General features: G+C 39.3%; 1 protein-coding gene across 1 annotated transcript in view; it reads left to right on the top strand.

Annotated features, from left to right (window-relative positions):
- LOC122931446 (protocadherin-9-like) overlaps positions 1–17,703 on the top strand; it is a 680,287-nt gene extending 662,584 nt beyond the window's left edge. Inside the window, exon 3 of the mRNA XM_044285517.1 lies at positions 17,330–17,703. Coding sequence (XP_044141452.1) covers positions 17,330–17,703 — 374 coding nt within the window. The remainder of the gene's footprint in view (positions 1–17,329) is intronic.
- Positions 17,704–18,397: the final 694 nt, after the last annotated feature.

The following is an 18,397-nucleotide window of genomic DNA, read 5'->3' as shown; positions in this document are numbered from 1 at the left end:
AGGTGAAAGTGTATAAGGGGGCATTACAGTAAAAAAAATGAAAATAAATATGCACTACGGCAGTTATTTCTGATGAAAGCATTTAGGGGTGTGCTTCATTAAAAAAAGGAAAATATATACACACTTCACTGTTGCAGTTATTTCAGGTGAAAGTGTATAGGGGCGTATTACATCAAAAAAAGGCAAATATATATACAAACCATATCCATATTATGTCATCTTGCCACTCTGTGGTATCCTCCTGCTGCTGCTGCTACTGCTGCTGCCATATCCACATTATGTCACCTTTCCACTCTGTGGTCTGATGATGATGATGCTGACAGATCCACATTATGTCACCTTGCCACTCTGTGGTATCCTCCTGCTGCCAGATCCAAATGATGTCACCTTGCCACTCTGTGATCTGATGATGCTGCTGCCATATCCACATTTTGTCACCTTGCCACTCTGTGGTATCCTCCTGCTGCCAGATCCAAATTATGTCACCTTGCCACTCTGTGATCTGCTGATGCTGCTGCCATATCCACATTATGTCACCTTGCCACTCTGTGGTATTCTCCTGCTGCTAATGCTGCCATATCTACATTATGTCACCTTGCCACTCTGTGGTCTCCTGATGCTGCTGCTGCCATCTCCACACTATGTCACCTTGCCACTCTGTGGTCTCCTGATGATGCTGCTGCTACTGCCATCTCCACACTATGTCACCTTGCCACTCTTTGGTATCCTCCTGATGCTGCTGCTGTTGCCGCCACCTCCTCCACAATTTGTCATTGGGCGCTCTGTGGTCTACTCATGCTGCTTCTACTCCAGATTGTCATAGGTCCACTCTGTGGACTTCTCATGTTGTTCCCTCCTCCCCACTTCATGACTGGTCCACTATTTTGGCTTTTGGCCTGGCTGACATCATCATTCATTTGACCTTTCTTTTGATCTGTCAGAAGAAAGGAAAAATTAGATGCACAGCGGGGCCTGTATGGTCCCATCAGAATTGGCTCATGATTTGGTAGCCAAAAGCAGGAATGGGTACAAAACACAGAAGACATGCAAATATTCCATTCACGGGTCATCTCTGTTTTAGATCCACTGTGTTGTTTTTTTTGGCATTAGAAATACTGATGGTTTATTGAGCAAATGCTGACCGAGTGAAGGTGTATGCTCCACAGACAGAATCTGTTTTTTGTGGGTTATTGTTCTGATGGACAAACTGAAAAAATGGCATGGTGTTGAACAGGCATGAAGTGCTCAAACCCATATGCAGTTGTGCATGTATATACAGGGGAGCAAATCCTGCACTTGTGGCCCGTTGCTAATGGCGATCCCCAGCAAAAATGCATACAGTGGAGGATGCCCACAGCGGACCACAAGTACCACAATAAATATCCCACACAAAATAGCAATTATGTGGATGTGATAACCAATATAACAATATAATAATATTTGCAAAGACAGGTGCACTCTGCGGTCTTAAAAAAAAAACTCAAACTGATGTTAAAATTGAGAGATTAGCCAACATGTCCTACTATAGAGGACATGTCTGAGCCCAAGCACCACGCCAAGATTTCTCAAGTAGCTCGAGTCCTAACACTCACCTACCTGTGCCATATGGGCAATACCAGGGGCCAGTGGGTGAATTACAGGAGCGTGAGGTCTGACTCACAGACAACTCACCAGTTACCTCCAGCATGTAGCCATGCTAGCAATGGGAGGAGGGAGGAGTCTGTGAGTCCCTCTCAAGACTGGCTGATATGGCCCACGCCTTGCAGGTGCATCTAAATGATTCAAACTCACAACCTTCTGCATTAGAGGCAAGGCACTTAACCACTCAGCTATAATAGCTGCATAGCCAGTTACCAAAAAATATATAATATATGAGACTTACTGTACTGTACTTCTACTGAGACCGAAACAGTAGAAGTCTCATATTTTATTTTTTGTTGAGTGACTGTTTATGCAGCTATATAGTGTAGTGGTTAAAGTTCTGGGCTATGATGCAGAAGCTATGAGTTCATATCCCGTCACAAACTTTCAGAAATAGAGGTTAAATTTGATTTATATATTTTATATTTTTTTCGTAATTGTATAAAATGTATGGCACAAAATAAATGTGTAATTACTAGAAAAAAATCATATATATATATATATATATATATATATATATGGGATACCACCCCTCATGACCACTTGATGTCAACTATGTCGAGCTCACGAGATAGGGTATAGTCACTGATTACCAAGACGTGATGTTACGCCCTCCTGGGAGTACATAAGATCCACTTGGTACAGTTTACACAATCAACTCCAGTCCACATGGGCACAGACAGGCAACAAGCTGAGAGAGCCTTTCTACTTCCCCAGTGAAACAGCGCCTCCAGTTTCTTGTTTTATTTAAGCTTGTCCGCTAACGGGATTATATAGGGTAAGAAACTAGGCTGAAACACGGACATGGGGATTTGTGATTGAGATGCAAGACAACACAAGATTAAATTATATATTTAATCGCTTTAATGGCTCACTAGAAATAACACTATAAAAAATGTATATATATATATATATATATATATATATATATATACAGTACAGACCAAAAGTTTGGACACACCTTCTCATTCAAAGATCTTTCTTTATTTTCATGACTATGAAAATTGTAGTTTCACACTGAAGGCATCAAAACTATGAATTAACACATGTGGAATTATATACATAACAAAAAAGTGAACTGAAAATATGTCATATTCTAGGTTCTTCAAAGTGGCCACCTTTTGCTTTGATTACTGCTTTGCACACTCTTGGCATTCTCTTGATGAGCTTCAAGAGGTAGTCACCTGAAATGGTCTTCCAACAGTCTTGAAGGAGTTCCCAGAGATGCTTAGCACTTGTTGGCCCTTTTGCCTTCACTCTGCGGTCCAGCTCATCCCAAACCATCTCGATTGGGTTCAGGTCCGGTGACTGTGGAGGCCAGGTCATCTGGCGCAGCACCCCATCACTCTCCTTCATGGTCAAATAGCCCTTACATAGCCTGGAGGTGTGTTTGGGGGTCATTGTCCTGTTGAAAAATAAATGATGGTCCAACTAAACGCAAACCAGATGGAATAGCATGCCGCTGCAAGATGCTGTGGTAGCCCTGCTGGTTCAGTATGCCTTCAATTTTGAGCAAATCTCCAACAGTGTCACCAGAAAAGCACCACCACACCATCACACCCCCTCCTCCATGCTTCACGGTGGGAACCAGGCATGTAGAGTCCATCCGTTCACATTTTCTGCATCGCACAAAGACACGGTGGTTGGGACCAAAGATCTCAAATTTGGACTCATCAGACCAAAGCACAGATTTCCACTGGTCTAATGTCCATTCCTTGTGTTCTTTAGCCCAAACAAGTCTCTTCTGCTTGTTGCTTGTCCTTGGTTTCCTAGTAGATATTCTACCATGAAGGCCTGATTCACACAGTCTCCTCTTAACAGTTGTTCTAGAGATGTGTCTGCTGCTAGAACTCTGTGTGGCATTGATCTGGTCTCTAATCTGAGCTGCTGTTAACCTGCGATTTCTGAGGCTGGTGACTCGGATGAACTTATCCTCCGCAGCAGAGGTGACTCTTGGTCTTCCTTTCCTGGGGCGGTCCGCATGTGAGGCAGTTTCTTTGTAGCGATTGATGGTTTTTGTGACTGCACTTGGGGACACTTTCAAAGTTTTCCCAATTTTTTGGACTGACTGACCTTCATTTCTTAAAGTAATGATGGCCACTCGTTTTTCTTTGCACAGCTGTTTTTTTCTTGCCATAATACAAATTCTAACTGTCTATTCAGTAGGACTATCAGCTGTGTATCCACCTGACTTCTCCACAACGCAACTGATGGTCCCAACCCCATTTATAAGGCAAGACATCCCACTTATTAAACCTGACAGGGCACACCAGTGAAGTGAAAACCATTTCAGGTGACTACCTCTTGAAGCTGATCAAGAGAATGCCAAGAGTGTGCAAAGCAGTAATCAAAGCAAAAGGTGGCTACTTTGAAGAACCTAGAATATGACATATTTTCAGTTGTTTCACACTTTTTTTTGTTATGTATATAATTCCACATGTGTTAATTCATAGTTTTGATGCCTTCAGTGTGAATCTACAATTTTTATAGTCATGAAAATAAAGAAAACTCTTTGAATGAGGTGTGTCCAAACCTTTGGTCTGTACTGTATATATAAAGAAGAAATAACACTATAAACTCAAAAAATATATACAGTGGTCTGAGGTTGCAAACACAGATGGTGTGGTACAAACAGGGTTAAGCAGAACAAAAGTCAGTTAACCAAGTAAAGAAGTCCTTTGAGTTGTGATGAGTTCTTAGCTATGATCACATGGGAAGCAGTGATGTCAGCTGGTTGTAGGTCCCTCTAAACATACAGCACAATTTGACCTCTCTTCAGAGAAAAACAAGGTCACATGGAGATGGTTCTGGGACCAACAGACCTGCCTGTGTTCCAGCTACAAGTAGAGTCCAAGCATGGTACCACTATTTGGTTTCTGTGGGGAGATATGTGTATTTCTCCTCCCTGGCATCCCACCGCCAAGCTATGACCACAAACCTGTTCATCGTGGCCACAGGGACACAAATATGTATCTGGTTTATGCCTGTGATGGACGGGCGATTCATATTTCCTTATCAACCACTGGTTCCAGGATGTCTGATAATGTTCATTGAACTAGGGCATGGCCTAGAGCCCCAGCAGAGAGGTTTTTCTTGTTCCATAAGCTGGGTTCCTGGCTGGCTGAATGGAGGTGACAAATTGTAAACAATTTGTGGGCTGCTAGAGGTTCTCTGTCATATGACTTGGATTTGAAGCAGAGCTCTCCTGTGGAGTTCACTACTTCTGCTACCTTTCAGCAGATGGTTGGTGTGGGAACATGACTGACAGTAAATAATTATCCATATTCCTCACTAGATAGATAAAATCATACTTCTAAAATATATGAATGCATAATATGTGTGAAACTACTACTGATGTTTTAGCCATAATATATATATATATATATATATATATATATATATATATATATATATATATTAAAAGGAAATAATGGCGGCACCAGATGCAGACAATATGGGTGCTAGGTCCAAGGATGTAGCTGCTTACCCCAAATGAACAAAAACGAAGAAAGGACAGCACTCCGGGTAAAAAGTAGTGGTCTTTAATCACCCATGTGGATGGCAACGTTTCAGTTCTTGTTTGGCAATGTTTCAGCTCTTGTTTGAGCTGAAACGTTGCCATCCACATGGGTGATTAAAGACCACTACTTTTTTACCCGGAGTGCTGTCCTTTCTTCGTTTTTATGTATATATATATTTATATATATATATATATATATATATATATATATCTTGAGAAAAATAGGACTGCACTCCGGATAAAAGTGAAAAATAAGTGGAACTTTATTCACCCATGATATGGCAACTTTGCGACGTTTCGGCTCACAAGAGCCTTCTTCCAGCATAGAAACAGTGAAAATGATGACATATAAAGGCATGTCTAAAGTGACTAACCAATCATACTGTGATTACAATCATGAATAAATTAAATACATATGATGCATATAAACAAAGTGCATGTGCATAAAGTGACATGTGCTTAAGAGATCCGTATCACAAGAACCATGTCCCTGCGTGTCGATCACATAAATATATAATAAAGTGTAAAATAAAGTGAGTAAGTATATCAGATGGAGATCGTAGAAATCACACCTCTCGATGAAATGGCATCCGCATACACCATCGTGTTTCCTTGAGCGTCTCCATTCCTTTCCGTCAAGGAAACACGATGGTGTATGCGGACGCCATTTCATCGAGAGGTGCGATTTCTACGATCTCCATCTGATATACTTACTCACTTTATTTTACACTTTATTATATATTTATGTGATCGACACGCAGGGACATGGTTCTTGTGATACGGATCTCTTAAGCACATGTCACTTTATGCACATGCACTTTGTTTATATGCATCATATGTATTTAATTTATTAATGATTGTAATCACAGTATGATTGGTTAGTCACTTTAGACATGCCTTTATATGTTGTCATTTTCACTGTTTCTATGCTGGAAGAAGGCTCTTGTGAGCCGAAACGTCGCAAAGTTGCCATATCATGGGTGAATAAAGTTCCACTTATTTTTCACTTTTATCCGGAGTGCAGTCCTATTTTTCTCAAGCCATATTATTGGGGCATTGCCACTGCCCTTGTGGATTTTGCACCCATTGGTGCTCCCGCTGGATTTTCTTCAATATATATATATATATATATATATATATATATATATTCATTATAATATATTATATATTCTAAATATATAATAATATGTGTAAATATAATAAGGCTAAATATATATATATATATATATATATATATGACGGGAGTTCAGGGCAGCATACCTTGTAGCGAGTGGTGGGTGCCAGCGACGTCGACACTCGACCAAAGTGTCAAATAACAAGGAAAATAAGCACACCGCAGCACATCCGATGGTGAAAAATTGGTGGGATCCTTTATTCACCCAAGCAGCGACGTTTCGGTCCGCTTGCTGGGACCATTTTCAAGCAATGCATCAAATACAACTGTGAGTTTTTATATGGTCGTGTCAAATTAACATACATAAGTGATACTTAAGCAAAATAGTGAAAAATAGAATACAAAACATTTCATGTGAATATATCCGGACATCATATCCGAGAGACAATGCAATCAAATACATAGATACATATGACTCAGACATACGAGGTCATCGATACATAAAATATATACTTATTACAAACAAGTGACAATCAGTAGTGAATAATTGTCACCTGTGTATGTGACACTGTGGGAGGGCCAGGCATGGAGTCAGGCAAGCTCAAGTTGCAGGTGGATGCAGGATTCCGTGCTGTGCCTCATGGATACGGCGTCCCGGAACTGGAATTGCGCATGTCCGTGACGTCACTGAAGGAGCGGTCACGTGTTGATACATCACATGACCCTCATGTCATAGACAAAATGAAAAAACGCTTGAATGCAAGTACAGAATAATGTATAAGGCCAAACATAATTCAGGATGATCTACCCAGGGTGCACACAGACATGCGCAATTCCAGTTCCGGGACGCCGTATCCATGAGGCACAGCACGGAATCCTGCATCCACCTGCAACTTGAGCTTGCCTGACTCCATGCCTGGCCTGGCATGGAGGCAATAAGCCTGTGGCACTGCTGAGGTGTTATGGAGGCCCAGGATGCTTCGATAGCGGCCTTAAGCTCATCCAGAGTGTTGGGTCTTGCATCTCTCAACTTTCTTTTCCCAATATCCCACAGCAGATTCTCTATGGGGTTCAGGTCAGGAGAGTTGGCAGGCCAATTGAGCACAGTAATACCATGGTCAGTAAACCATTTACCAGTGGTTTTGGCACTGTGAGCAGGTGCCAGGTCGTGCTGAAAATCTCCTGATAGCTAGCTGCATTGACCCTGCCCTTGATAAAACACAGTGGACCAACACCAGCAGCTGACATGGCACCCCAGACCATTACTGACTGTGGGTACTTGACACTGGACTTCAGGCATTTTGGCATTTCCCTCTCCCCAGTCTTCCTCGAAACTCTGGCACCTTGATTTCTGAATGACATGCAAAATTTGCTTTCATCCGAAAAAAGTACTTTGGACCACTGAGCATCAGTCCAGTGCTGCTTCTCTGTAGCCCAGGTCTGGCGCTTCTGCAGTTGTTTCTGGTTCAAAAGTGGCTTGACCTGGGGAATGCGGCACCTGTAGCCCATTTCCTGCACACGCCTGTACACGGTGGCTCTGGATGTTTGTACTCCAGACAGTCCACTGCTTCCGCAGGTCCCCCAAGGTCTGGAATCGGTCCTTCTCCACAATCTTCCTCAGGGTCTGGTCACCTCATCTCGTTGTGCAGCGTTTTCTGCCACACTTTTTCCTTCCCACAGACTTCCCACTGAGGTGCCTTGATACAGCACTCTGGGAACAGCCTATTCGTTCAGAAATTTCTTTCTGTGTCTTACCCTCTTGCTTGAGGGTGTCAATGATGGCCTTCTGGACAGCAGTCAGGTCGGCAGTCTTACCCATGATTGCCGTTTTGAGTAATGAACCAGGCTGGGAGTTTTTAAAAGCCTCAGGAATCTTTTGAAGGTGTTTAGAGTTAATTAGTTGATTCAGATTATTAGGTTAATAGCTCGTTTAGAGAACCTTTTCATGATATGCTCATTTTTTTTAGATAGGAATTTTGGGTTTTCATGAGCTGTATGCCAAAATCATCAATATTAAAACAATAAAAGGCTTGAACTACTTCAGTTGGTGTGTAATGAATCTAAAATATATGAAAATCTAATGTTTATCAGTACATTACAGAAAATAATGAACTTTATCACAATATGCTAATTTTTTTAGAAGGACCTGTATATATATAAAGAAGAAAGCAGCACACATAAAACCAGGTGCAAATCCTTTCAGGGGCCTGCAACCAAGGTCCCAAAAGAGTATATAGAAGAAAAGAAGGCAGCACTCCAGAAGATTGTGATGAAAAAAGTGGATGGTTTATTAACCCATCTAGCAGCAACGTTTCAGTCTCTCTCTATGGAGCTTTTGTCCAGCTGAATAACATGTGCACAGTGTCATACATAAATAGTGCAAACAATTAACATAGTCAAAATCCATAATTAATACATATATATATATATATATATATATATATATATATATATATATATAAAGTTTAGCCTCTATTTCTGAAAATGTGACAGGCTTCTGCATCATAGCGCAGAACTTTAACCTCTACAATATATAGCTGCATACCCAAAAAAAAAAAAAAAACATTGACTTCTATTGTATAGGTCTCAGTAGAAGTACAGTACAGTAGAAGTCTCATATTTTATTTCATTTTTTTTAAAGTAACTGGCAATGCACCTATTATAGCTGAGTGGTTAAGTGCCCTGCCTCTAATACAGAAGATTGTGAGTTTGAATCCTGGCAGAAACTTGTCTGAAATACAGGCTAAATTAGATTGAAAAACACTGGGGTGTCCCCAAGCACTGACTTCATATATGGACATAGCTATATATGGAGTCAGAGCAGGGACTCCTAAGCCGAACTAGAGTCCTGACACCCTCCCCTCTTCAGAGCAGGGGGTGCCTGGGGTTCTCCCATTGACTTACATTATGTTTGTGTGCTTGGTAGAACACCCGCGCTTCGCAAAGTGTTCAACCCAAGCACACAAGCACTTTGGTGCTCGATCAACACTAATCCTTATTGAATAAAACTTAAGGGGGTTCTCCGGGAATTAAGAAAATGAAAATACTTAAATATTACTTTATTATAAATATAGTCTCAAATACCTTTCATTATTTATAAATGCTTGTTTTGTCTGGGGCGCAATCAGGAGAAACAAAATGGTCATTGTGCCATTAGTTTGCACAAAACCTGTCCTGATCACATATGAGGACAAATTACTTTATAACACTGAGGTAAAGAGCTGCCTCCTCCTCCTCCTTCTCTCTACTTGTCAGGAATTATGATCCTGAATACAGAGGATAATAACTTTAGCTGAATCTCTGGGGAATTTAGTTCATGAGGAGACATGAATTACATAGAGGATGGACAGGACAGGCTGTGGTAATGTGTTGCTGTGGTAATGGAGACTGTAAACAATTGCTGCTGCTCATCAGTCACACCTCAACCTCCTTTCATGTCTCCTCATGTCTCCTCATCATCTCCCACAAAAATTCACCTGTATTCAGGATCATGAGAGGAGGATGAGGCAGCACTATGGCTCATTGTGGTGAAGTAACTTGTCCTGATGTGTGATTAGGACAGGTTTTGTGTGTACTGATAGCACGGCGGCCATTTTATTTCTCCTAATGATTGCTCCCTACACAAAACAAGCCATTCTAAGTAATGATTGGTATTTGTAAATATATTTAAGTATTTCCATTTTTTTAAAATTTCTGTTGAACCCCTTTAATAACAGAATAGCTTATGGATTGATATCCATGTGACTAATTTGATTTATTTATGGCCTGCATGCATATTCCTCCCTTTGAAACCTAAATAATAGATGATCCTAAACATTTATTTTTTATTTTTTATTTTTAGATTTCAAAGTCCTTAAGGACATTAGATGTTGAAACAAATCAGTTGACTCCTTCCTGTATGGTTGTTTAATGTCATCTAAAGATGTGCCAGTGGAATTTGACAAATCCTCATACTGTTTAATCCTACCACCAGAGAATTACCAATCATATTACTCAGATCTTCAGCCATCTTAGTAGTCACACTATTTGGACAAAATACAGTATATCATAGACAACATATCTTCATAGTGTACATTTGCATAGCAAATATCATGAAATATGTTTACAAAAGTCTGTAGAAGGCTATATATAATAGTGTAAACTTCTATTAACCTAGTGCATTATACAAATTCTTACAGTTTTTCACCAAAGAAATCTTTTAAAACTCCTTTTCAATACTTTACGTATTATATATAATGCAACAGGTAATTTCAATTTTCTTCCTATTAGACTCCATTTGACTTAGCTAAACCTTCTTTTACAGCTTAGCTAGCAATTAATTCCACATATCTTTCTCTTTAGTAGTACTTGATATTTAAATTTACTGCTTCTCACTGTAATCCTTATTATCCTGTCAGCAAGCAATGTACCTGTAGGCCCAAAGTCATGCTGTCCTTGCATTGACGGTATCTGTGTTGTGTTATAATCTTCTCCACTACTCTACTTATTATTACTGTAGCCCTTGTATAGGGATACCAGGTAGAAATAAATCCTTTATTTTTAATTTAACTATTGAATAAAAATAAAGCCATTTTATTAATTACATCAAATGTAGAACATGCGGAATGACTTGATTTCTGAATTGCTAAAAATTGTAGAACTTTTAAACTTTTATAATATTGTAGAAACATAAAAAAATCACTGCTCTAAGAAATTTATGATGGTGAAAGTCTCAACTATAACTACTATCAAAGACAATTGGAGGTGCTAAAACGTATATACTTTATTGGAATTAGTTAAAAACTGGGATGGTGTCACAACACACATGAAAAAAAAAAAACTTAAAAAATGCACTCATCAGACAATTCTGCCTTATACCGTGAGTGGATTTTTTATGTGTCTTAGGGCTCCTTCACACTTGCGGCAGGACGGATCCGGCAGGCTGGTCTCCCTGTCGTATCCGTCCTTCCGCTGTTTCGCCGAGCCGCCGGACCGCCGCTCCATCCCCATTGACTATAATGGGGATGGGGGCTGAGCTCCGGCGCAGCACGGCGGTGCACGGCAAAAGCCGCCGGACTAAAAAGTCCTGCATGCCCGACTTTTTAGTCCGGCGGCTTTCGCCGCGCACCGCCGTGCTGCGCCGGAGCTCAGCCCCTGTCCCCATTATAGTCAATAGGGACGGAGCGGCGGTTCCGGCGATACAGCGAAACAGCGGAAGGACGGATCCGACAGGGAGGCCAGCCTGCCGGATCCGTCCTGCCGCAAGTGTGAATGAGCCCTAACCAAGTCGAATAGTTAGTGCAATAAAATGAGCCGGGTAGGAGGTGTGCATATAATTAAATACATAAACGAGTCTGAGAGACCAAATGGTCAATGTCCCACATATGCTGGAGTTTTACCAGCTGGAAAGATCTGACCTTTTGTGCATCTTTATAATGATTTTGCGATTAGGATTAGTCACCAGCTCAAAAGAAGCCTCTCAGAACCCCTAACTTGCTACCCACCACTAACTATCGCTCCCACATGCGGCATCTAGGGCTCAACAAGTTTCATCACAGCAGACTCATCAGGAGCAATTCATTAAGCAAGATACAAGAGCATGTAGTGGAGACAATAACAGACGCTGCCACACTGGTGTTGTGCAACAGCGTAACCGCCACTGTGGCGGCTGTGCAAACCGTCGGCATATAAATGGAGTTAAGACACGCCCCTGGGAGGCAGAAAGACGCGCAGCCAATGGGATACGAACGTGAGGAAACTCCTTAACACTTTGTGTCTCCAACTCTGCATACTGTAAGTCCACCATCCTCCCTGACGAATAAACAATAAAAGGATGACATTGGCAGGAGACGTAGTGGAAACTAACTACAAACAGGAATGGGGAAAGAGACAATAGCAAGCCAGCAGTAGCATTAGCAAGCCGTCAATTTACTTTGCCGCTGCAAGGCAATAGGCGACATAATACAGTGGTGCATAGTTAATATATACTTAATTCAGAAACAGTGTAAACTATACTTGGGTCGGACAAGAAGAATCAAAGTGTGGAACGTGACACACTATGTCAATGATAAATAGAAGCGTGCGATAAAAGCCCAGATAATTATAGGGATTGCAAATAACAGCGCAAGAAGGCTGCTGACTGGACACTAGAGTTATCTATTAAGGGGAAGAATACACAATAATAATACCTAATGGTGTTGCTCGAGTTTGTCAAGGTCCTGAACATTAATAAATGTGGTCTCTTTTTTACATCAGAGATTAATTCAACTCAAATTACAATTCAACCTTGCTACTATGAAAACCGATGATGGCAAAATTCACACTAGCTTGTTCCGTAAAAAAAACAGTGCCAAACAGTTTATTACATTGGGATAGCTGCCATCCTCTCCCTTTCAAGAGAGGGTTTCCAAAGGGGCAGTATCTCTATGTACATCGTAACTGCTCCTCAGTCTCAGATTTAAAAACAAAAGCCAGGGATCTCGGGAAAAGGTTCCTTAGACGTGAATATACTCAGAAGATTCTTGCATCAGCATACCAGCATTCTTTGGCATATACACGAGAATCTCTTCTCAATCCCAGAGACAAACAAATGGATAATCAGATTCATTTAATAGCGACTTTTGATGCGGCTAATGGACCGATAAGGGACATTTTGCGTAGAGTGTCCTAAAAAATTATACTGACATTGAACATCTTGTAGGGGATTATCCAACTATTACCTACCGTAGAGGACGAAAGTTAAAGGACCATTTGGGTCATAGTTTTTTTCAGACCTCGAGCTCTAATACATGGTCAACAAATCCCGTGCGAGGCACTTTTCGGTGCAGTGGCTGTGTAGTATGTGATGCTATCAAATTGAGTGCAACTTTATTAGTGTAGTCACTTTGAAATCCTTTAACATCCGATGCTTTGTCAATTGTAGATTCTCTGGCCTGGTCTATCTGGCCACTTGTATGTCTGGCTTACAATATGTCGGTAAAATGATCTGGGAATTTCGCAGGAGAATTGAGGAACGTTTAAACGACATTAGGAAAAATGTGGATACCCCAATTGCACGTCATGTTAATTCACATCATACTGGCGACGTGCAATCTATTTCATTTCAGGGAATAGAGATTATGAGACCGTCTCCCAGGTGGGGGGGGGGGGGTCAATTTTGACCATTGTGTCCTTCAGAAAGAAGCCCAGTGGACATTTAGGCTGAATACAGTCCACCCATTTGGACTTAAAGATCATATTTCCTATTCATGCTTTATTGATCAGTAGTTTTTTTTACATGTAAGGGGTTGATCTATTAAAGCTTTTTGTCTTCATTGCTCGTCTCACACACAAAGGCTAATCATATGCTGAACTGCCTTTTGGAGTCTTCTTAAATGAAGCAGCAGCATAAACTTTGTGGAAATAGCTCCTTACTGGTCATACATAATATCTTGTAGGTTATTTTTGGTTTCAGGATACTTAAGAAATCTTTATTTAATCCTAAGTGATGTGCAACATCATTAGGTATTATTATTGTGTATTCTTCCCCTTAATATTAATATAATTTTTAACTTTTTTTTTTCATGTGTGTTTTGACACAATCCCCCTTTTTTAACTAGTACCAATAAATTATATTAGTTTTAGCGCCTCTAATTATATGTGATAATTGTAGAGACCTAATTGATGACATGAGTATAAAAGGTACTTTTTTGTATTATATACAAAAAAGTATGTAATGCTTTAAAAGGAAATAGCTTTAAAAGGGATAGCAAATGTGAAATAATCAGTACTAAATGAAACTCAACTAAAGTACTGAGAAGACCTGTAAATGGACAAAATACAAAAACACACAAAAGAGAACTCTCCGTAGAAAGTGAACTAGATCTTTTAACTGCTTATTATGGTTCACATATTTTGCATGCATTGCAAGAATTTAATATTATTTCTAAATGTCACAGATAAATCTCTGTATTTTTGTATATTAGAGTTGGTCTCTAAACCTCAGGAAATTATTTTTTTATATTTGATTTATGTAGCACTATTTCTTTTTTCAATGCACTAGAGAAGAATCTATGCAGGACCAAGCCTGTCATGCATTAATGTATTATTAATGTATGCTATGCTTTAAGTATGCTGTCAGTTGTTCAGGTTTTGTTCAGGTTTTTAGGCATTTTTTGAAGGTGAAATATGTGCATTCAAAAAATAGAAGATATAACATTTTTTTTATATATTTTAATAATCCTCCACACCTGATTGTGGCTACAAAAACTGGTTCAAACAAACTGAACAAAGAAGCCCAGTTCTAAAATATGCCCTGTAAATCATCACTTAGTGTCCTGTGTTAAACTGCAGAATCCCTGAGCATCTGTCACTCACAAATGGTTCTTCAGTTTCATTGACATTGAGAGACAAGTCTTTGGTTACATGCAGCTTATATGTTACATGTAATTAACAGGTTGGTGTCTGAAACACAGATAACATTTCAGGTTGCTTAACCAGACATTTAAATGCTGAATAAAGCAAGATAACACCTCAAAGGGCTGTTCAATTGGACAATTTGTTATTACTAAAAGAGTTGCTTGCTATGCAGGGCATACAGTACAGAAACTGTAGTTTATGTAGGAGCCTGGTAGATAGTTATTAATTTATTTTCTCCTCTACCACATGGGAAATTAATATTCTGCTATGTTTCTATTGAGACTGATAGGCTGTGGATGATGAATGGGTGTTCTGGGTTTAGTATTGGCCTTCCTTCACCAGACTCTCCCGTCTTCAATCTATCCTGAACACAGCAGCCAGGCTTATCTATCAGTTTAACCGCTACTCCGATACCTCGACCCAGTGTCAGTCATTGCACTAGTTACCCACTGAATACTGAGTTCAATTTAAAGTCCTCATTCTTACCCACAAAGCTCTCCACAGTACTGCACCCCCTAAGTCTATTTCCTTATTTGTGACATCCATCATAATCCAATCCTCTCAATCCTGTCAACATATACAGTTTTAGGTACTTCCTAAAAACATATCTTTTTAGGTTAGCCTATCACATCCCCTGATCTAACTCTCCTACATTCACCCCCCCCCACCCCCCCACCCACACACACACACACACACACACACACACACACACACACTTTAGAATTATTCGTCTGAACCTGATCCATCAGTTTCCATCTCACCCTATGCACTCCAGGCCAGCACTACAGATATTGGCTTGTGACTGGCTCATGCAGCCTTATATTTACTCCCCTATCTGGACCATGGCACAAAACATGCCCCCTGCTATGTCACCCCATTTCCTCATAGATTGTAAGTTCTAAGGGCTCTCATTCTTCTTATTTTATTGTTGACTTGTTTGATGCTGTTATTTATGATTCTGTTCTGTACATGACCCCATGATTTTTAAGCACTGCAGAATGTGTTGGAGCCATATAAATGAAGATTATTAGTATTTAGCAGAATGAAAGATGATTTTTGGTCACTCTCTGCTCTGGTTAAACAATGAGAGTCCTGAGCTAACTCAGAATTACTTAAAATAAAATAAAAATATAAACATATAATAAAAAATTAAATAGTAAAAAAATATATATATATATTTTTTATATATATATATATATATATATATACACACATATCTAATTTTTATTTTTGTTTTACTAGTTTAGCTGTTTTACTAGTTTGGATATTTATTGTTGTTATTATTCTTATTTATTTTTTAAAATCAAATGTCAGTCTAAAGCCTCATGTAGATGTCCATGGAACATGGTCTGTGAGCGTCATTGGTTGCTCTGCCGCCGTGCGTTCCTGCAATGCCAGTCGGGTATCTCACAGACCGTGTTCTACGGATGTCTGCATGAGGCTTAAGATATAGATATTGATTGGTGCTTATTAAGTGTTGTTTACATGTGTTAATCATGATGAGTATGGGGACATCTGATCATTATCTAATCATTCTTTCCCATACAGTTTTCATTTGTATGCAGCTGACAGCAAATCCCCTTTTTACTTAGGACAATTTTCTGCCCAAAAATTAGGTTTTAAGGAAGTTTACATGTATCTACTCTAAAGAATTTTCATTTGTGTTGCTGCTAAAAAAAATGTTTTTGATTGTTTAAAATTTCCTGTAATTCACAGAAAAATTTAGTCTGCATCAAAATCTGCATAAACCTACAAATATGCCATTATGGATATAAATATGTGGCACCATTATTGCAGACTGCAATTCATTCAAATTTTTTATTTATTTTTAATTCATCCCATTTTTTTATTTAATGGGAAATGCAAGTAGTTACTAAATAAGATAGCAGAATTGACAGGTTCACTTTATGGTAAATAGTTAATGGAATGTACATAACATAAAAAAATAAAAAATATAAATTATATTCTATCACACATTCACACGTCCACAATTCTGTTCCGCATTTTGCAGAACAAAATTGCAGACCTATTCCAGGTCCGCATTTCCGTTTCCGAAAAAAATAGAACATGCCCTATTCTTGTCCGCAATTGTGGACAAGATTAGGCATATTCTATTATAGTGCCGGCAATGTGCAGTCCGCAAAATGCGGAACGCATATTGCCGGTGTCCGTGTTCTGTGGATCCGGTGTGTGAATAGACCCTTAGATATATTTCAATCAAGTGTGTCCCTTGTGGGAATCACGCTCCATGTGAGAGAAGGATAGAATGCTCTGGATAATGCTGTGTGCCTCTGCATGACCTTTCTGTAACAGAACCATACTGATATAAAGCTGCCGGTATGATTCTGTTACAGAAAGGTCACGCAGAGATACACAGAATTATCAATCATGATAATGCTGTGTGCTTCCTAAGTCCAGGACGCACAACTCCCCTCTCACAAGGAGCGTGATTCTGGAAAGGGACACGCTCATGTGAAAGAGCCCTTAATAGAACCAAATGTGTGGCATAATGAAATTTCTTTTCAATATAAGAATCATACATTAAGGTTTGTTATTCATTCAATTTAGAAAATAAAGATAAAAAATGCTTAACCTAGCCCAAATGATGAAAAAATTTATTTTATTAAATTTGTTGCATATATTGGTATATCATATGTTTTACTTTGTCTTTCACACAGATGGACCTCTTGGACCTAGAGGATTAGCTGAAGCCACGGAAATGTGTACCCAAGAATGCCTGGTTCTGGGCCACTCTGATAATTGCTGGATGCCGGCAAGTTTGGGTTCTTACCAGCAACCAAAATCACCTCTTTCCACATTTGCACCTCAAAAAGATTGGCTGAAAAAGGACAAATTGGTAAATGGACATACACTGACAAAAGCATGGAAAGAAGACAGCAACAAAAACCAGTTTAATGACCGAAACCAATATGGCAGTACTGATGGACAATTGACAAGCGGAAATCATATGAGTGACATTCCTTTGGCGAATTTAAAGTCCTACAAGCAAGTCTCAGGTGCTCTGGATAGCCCAAAAGAGCAGCAACTATAAAACATGTCTTTTTTGGACCAGTGACTTTAGCCAAACTAGGTTTGCTATAATTGTGTATTCAGAGCTTCAAGTACTGAGTAGACCCCTAGAACTATGCGACATATAACAAAAATATGCATACTTTTGTGTTGGCACCATTGATAATATGGTGTTCTACTATGTGTGAATAAATATATTTCTACATTTGTGATTACTTTGGTGAATGGAATTGAAAACTTGTTATATTTTCTTTCTTATTTTCCTTTTTTTTATATTTCTTTTTACCCTGGACTGCTGCTACAGACTGCAGGAGATATCTTGCTGTAAAGCTATAGGAATAGGGAAAAGACAGAATTCAGTGTGGATTGTTGTAGTTAAGAAGCATATCAAATTAGATAAATTGTGCTCTTGTTGTTGTCGATATGTGCTGGAACAGTTATACTTGACATCATACTTCAAAAGAAACCAGCTAAATCTTTAAAGATGAAACCTATTGTGCTATTAATAATGTTAGTGGACACTTGTACGTCATTCAGTGTTCAAATACCTGTAAATAGAAGCAAGTTACTACTAACAATTTTGTGTACTTATAAAATTCACTTATATACTGTAGCAAAATTTTGTGTCAAGGTTGCATTCTGCAGTATTTTTTCTGTTATCTTATGTTTTTCTTCAAGTGTTGAATGTTTCAGTGTTTTATGTCTAACATATAATA

This window comes from Bufo gargarizans, chromosome 3, assembly GCF_014858855.1.
Source record: "Bufo gargarizans isolate SCDJY-AF-19 chromosome 3, ASM1485885v1, whole genome shotgun sequence".
Taxonomy (NCBI): Eukaryota; Metazoa; Chordata; class Amphibia; order Anura; family Bufonidae; genus Bufo; species Bufo gargarizans.
Note: the sequence above shows the minus strand (reverse complement) of the source record. Positions and strands in the feature narration are given on the sequence as shown.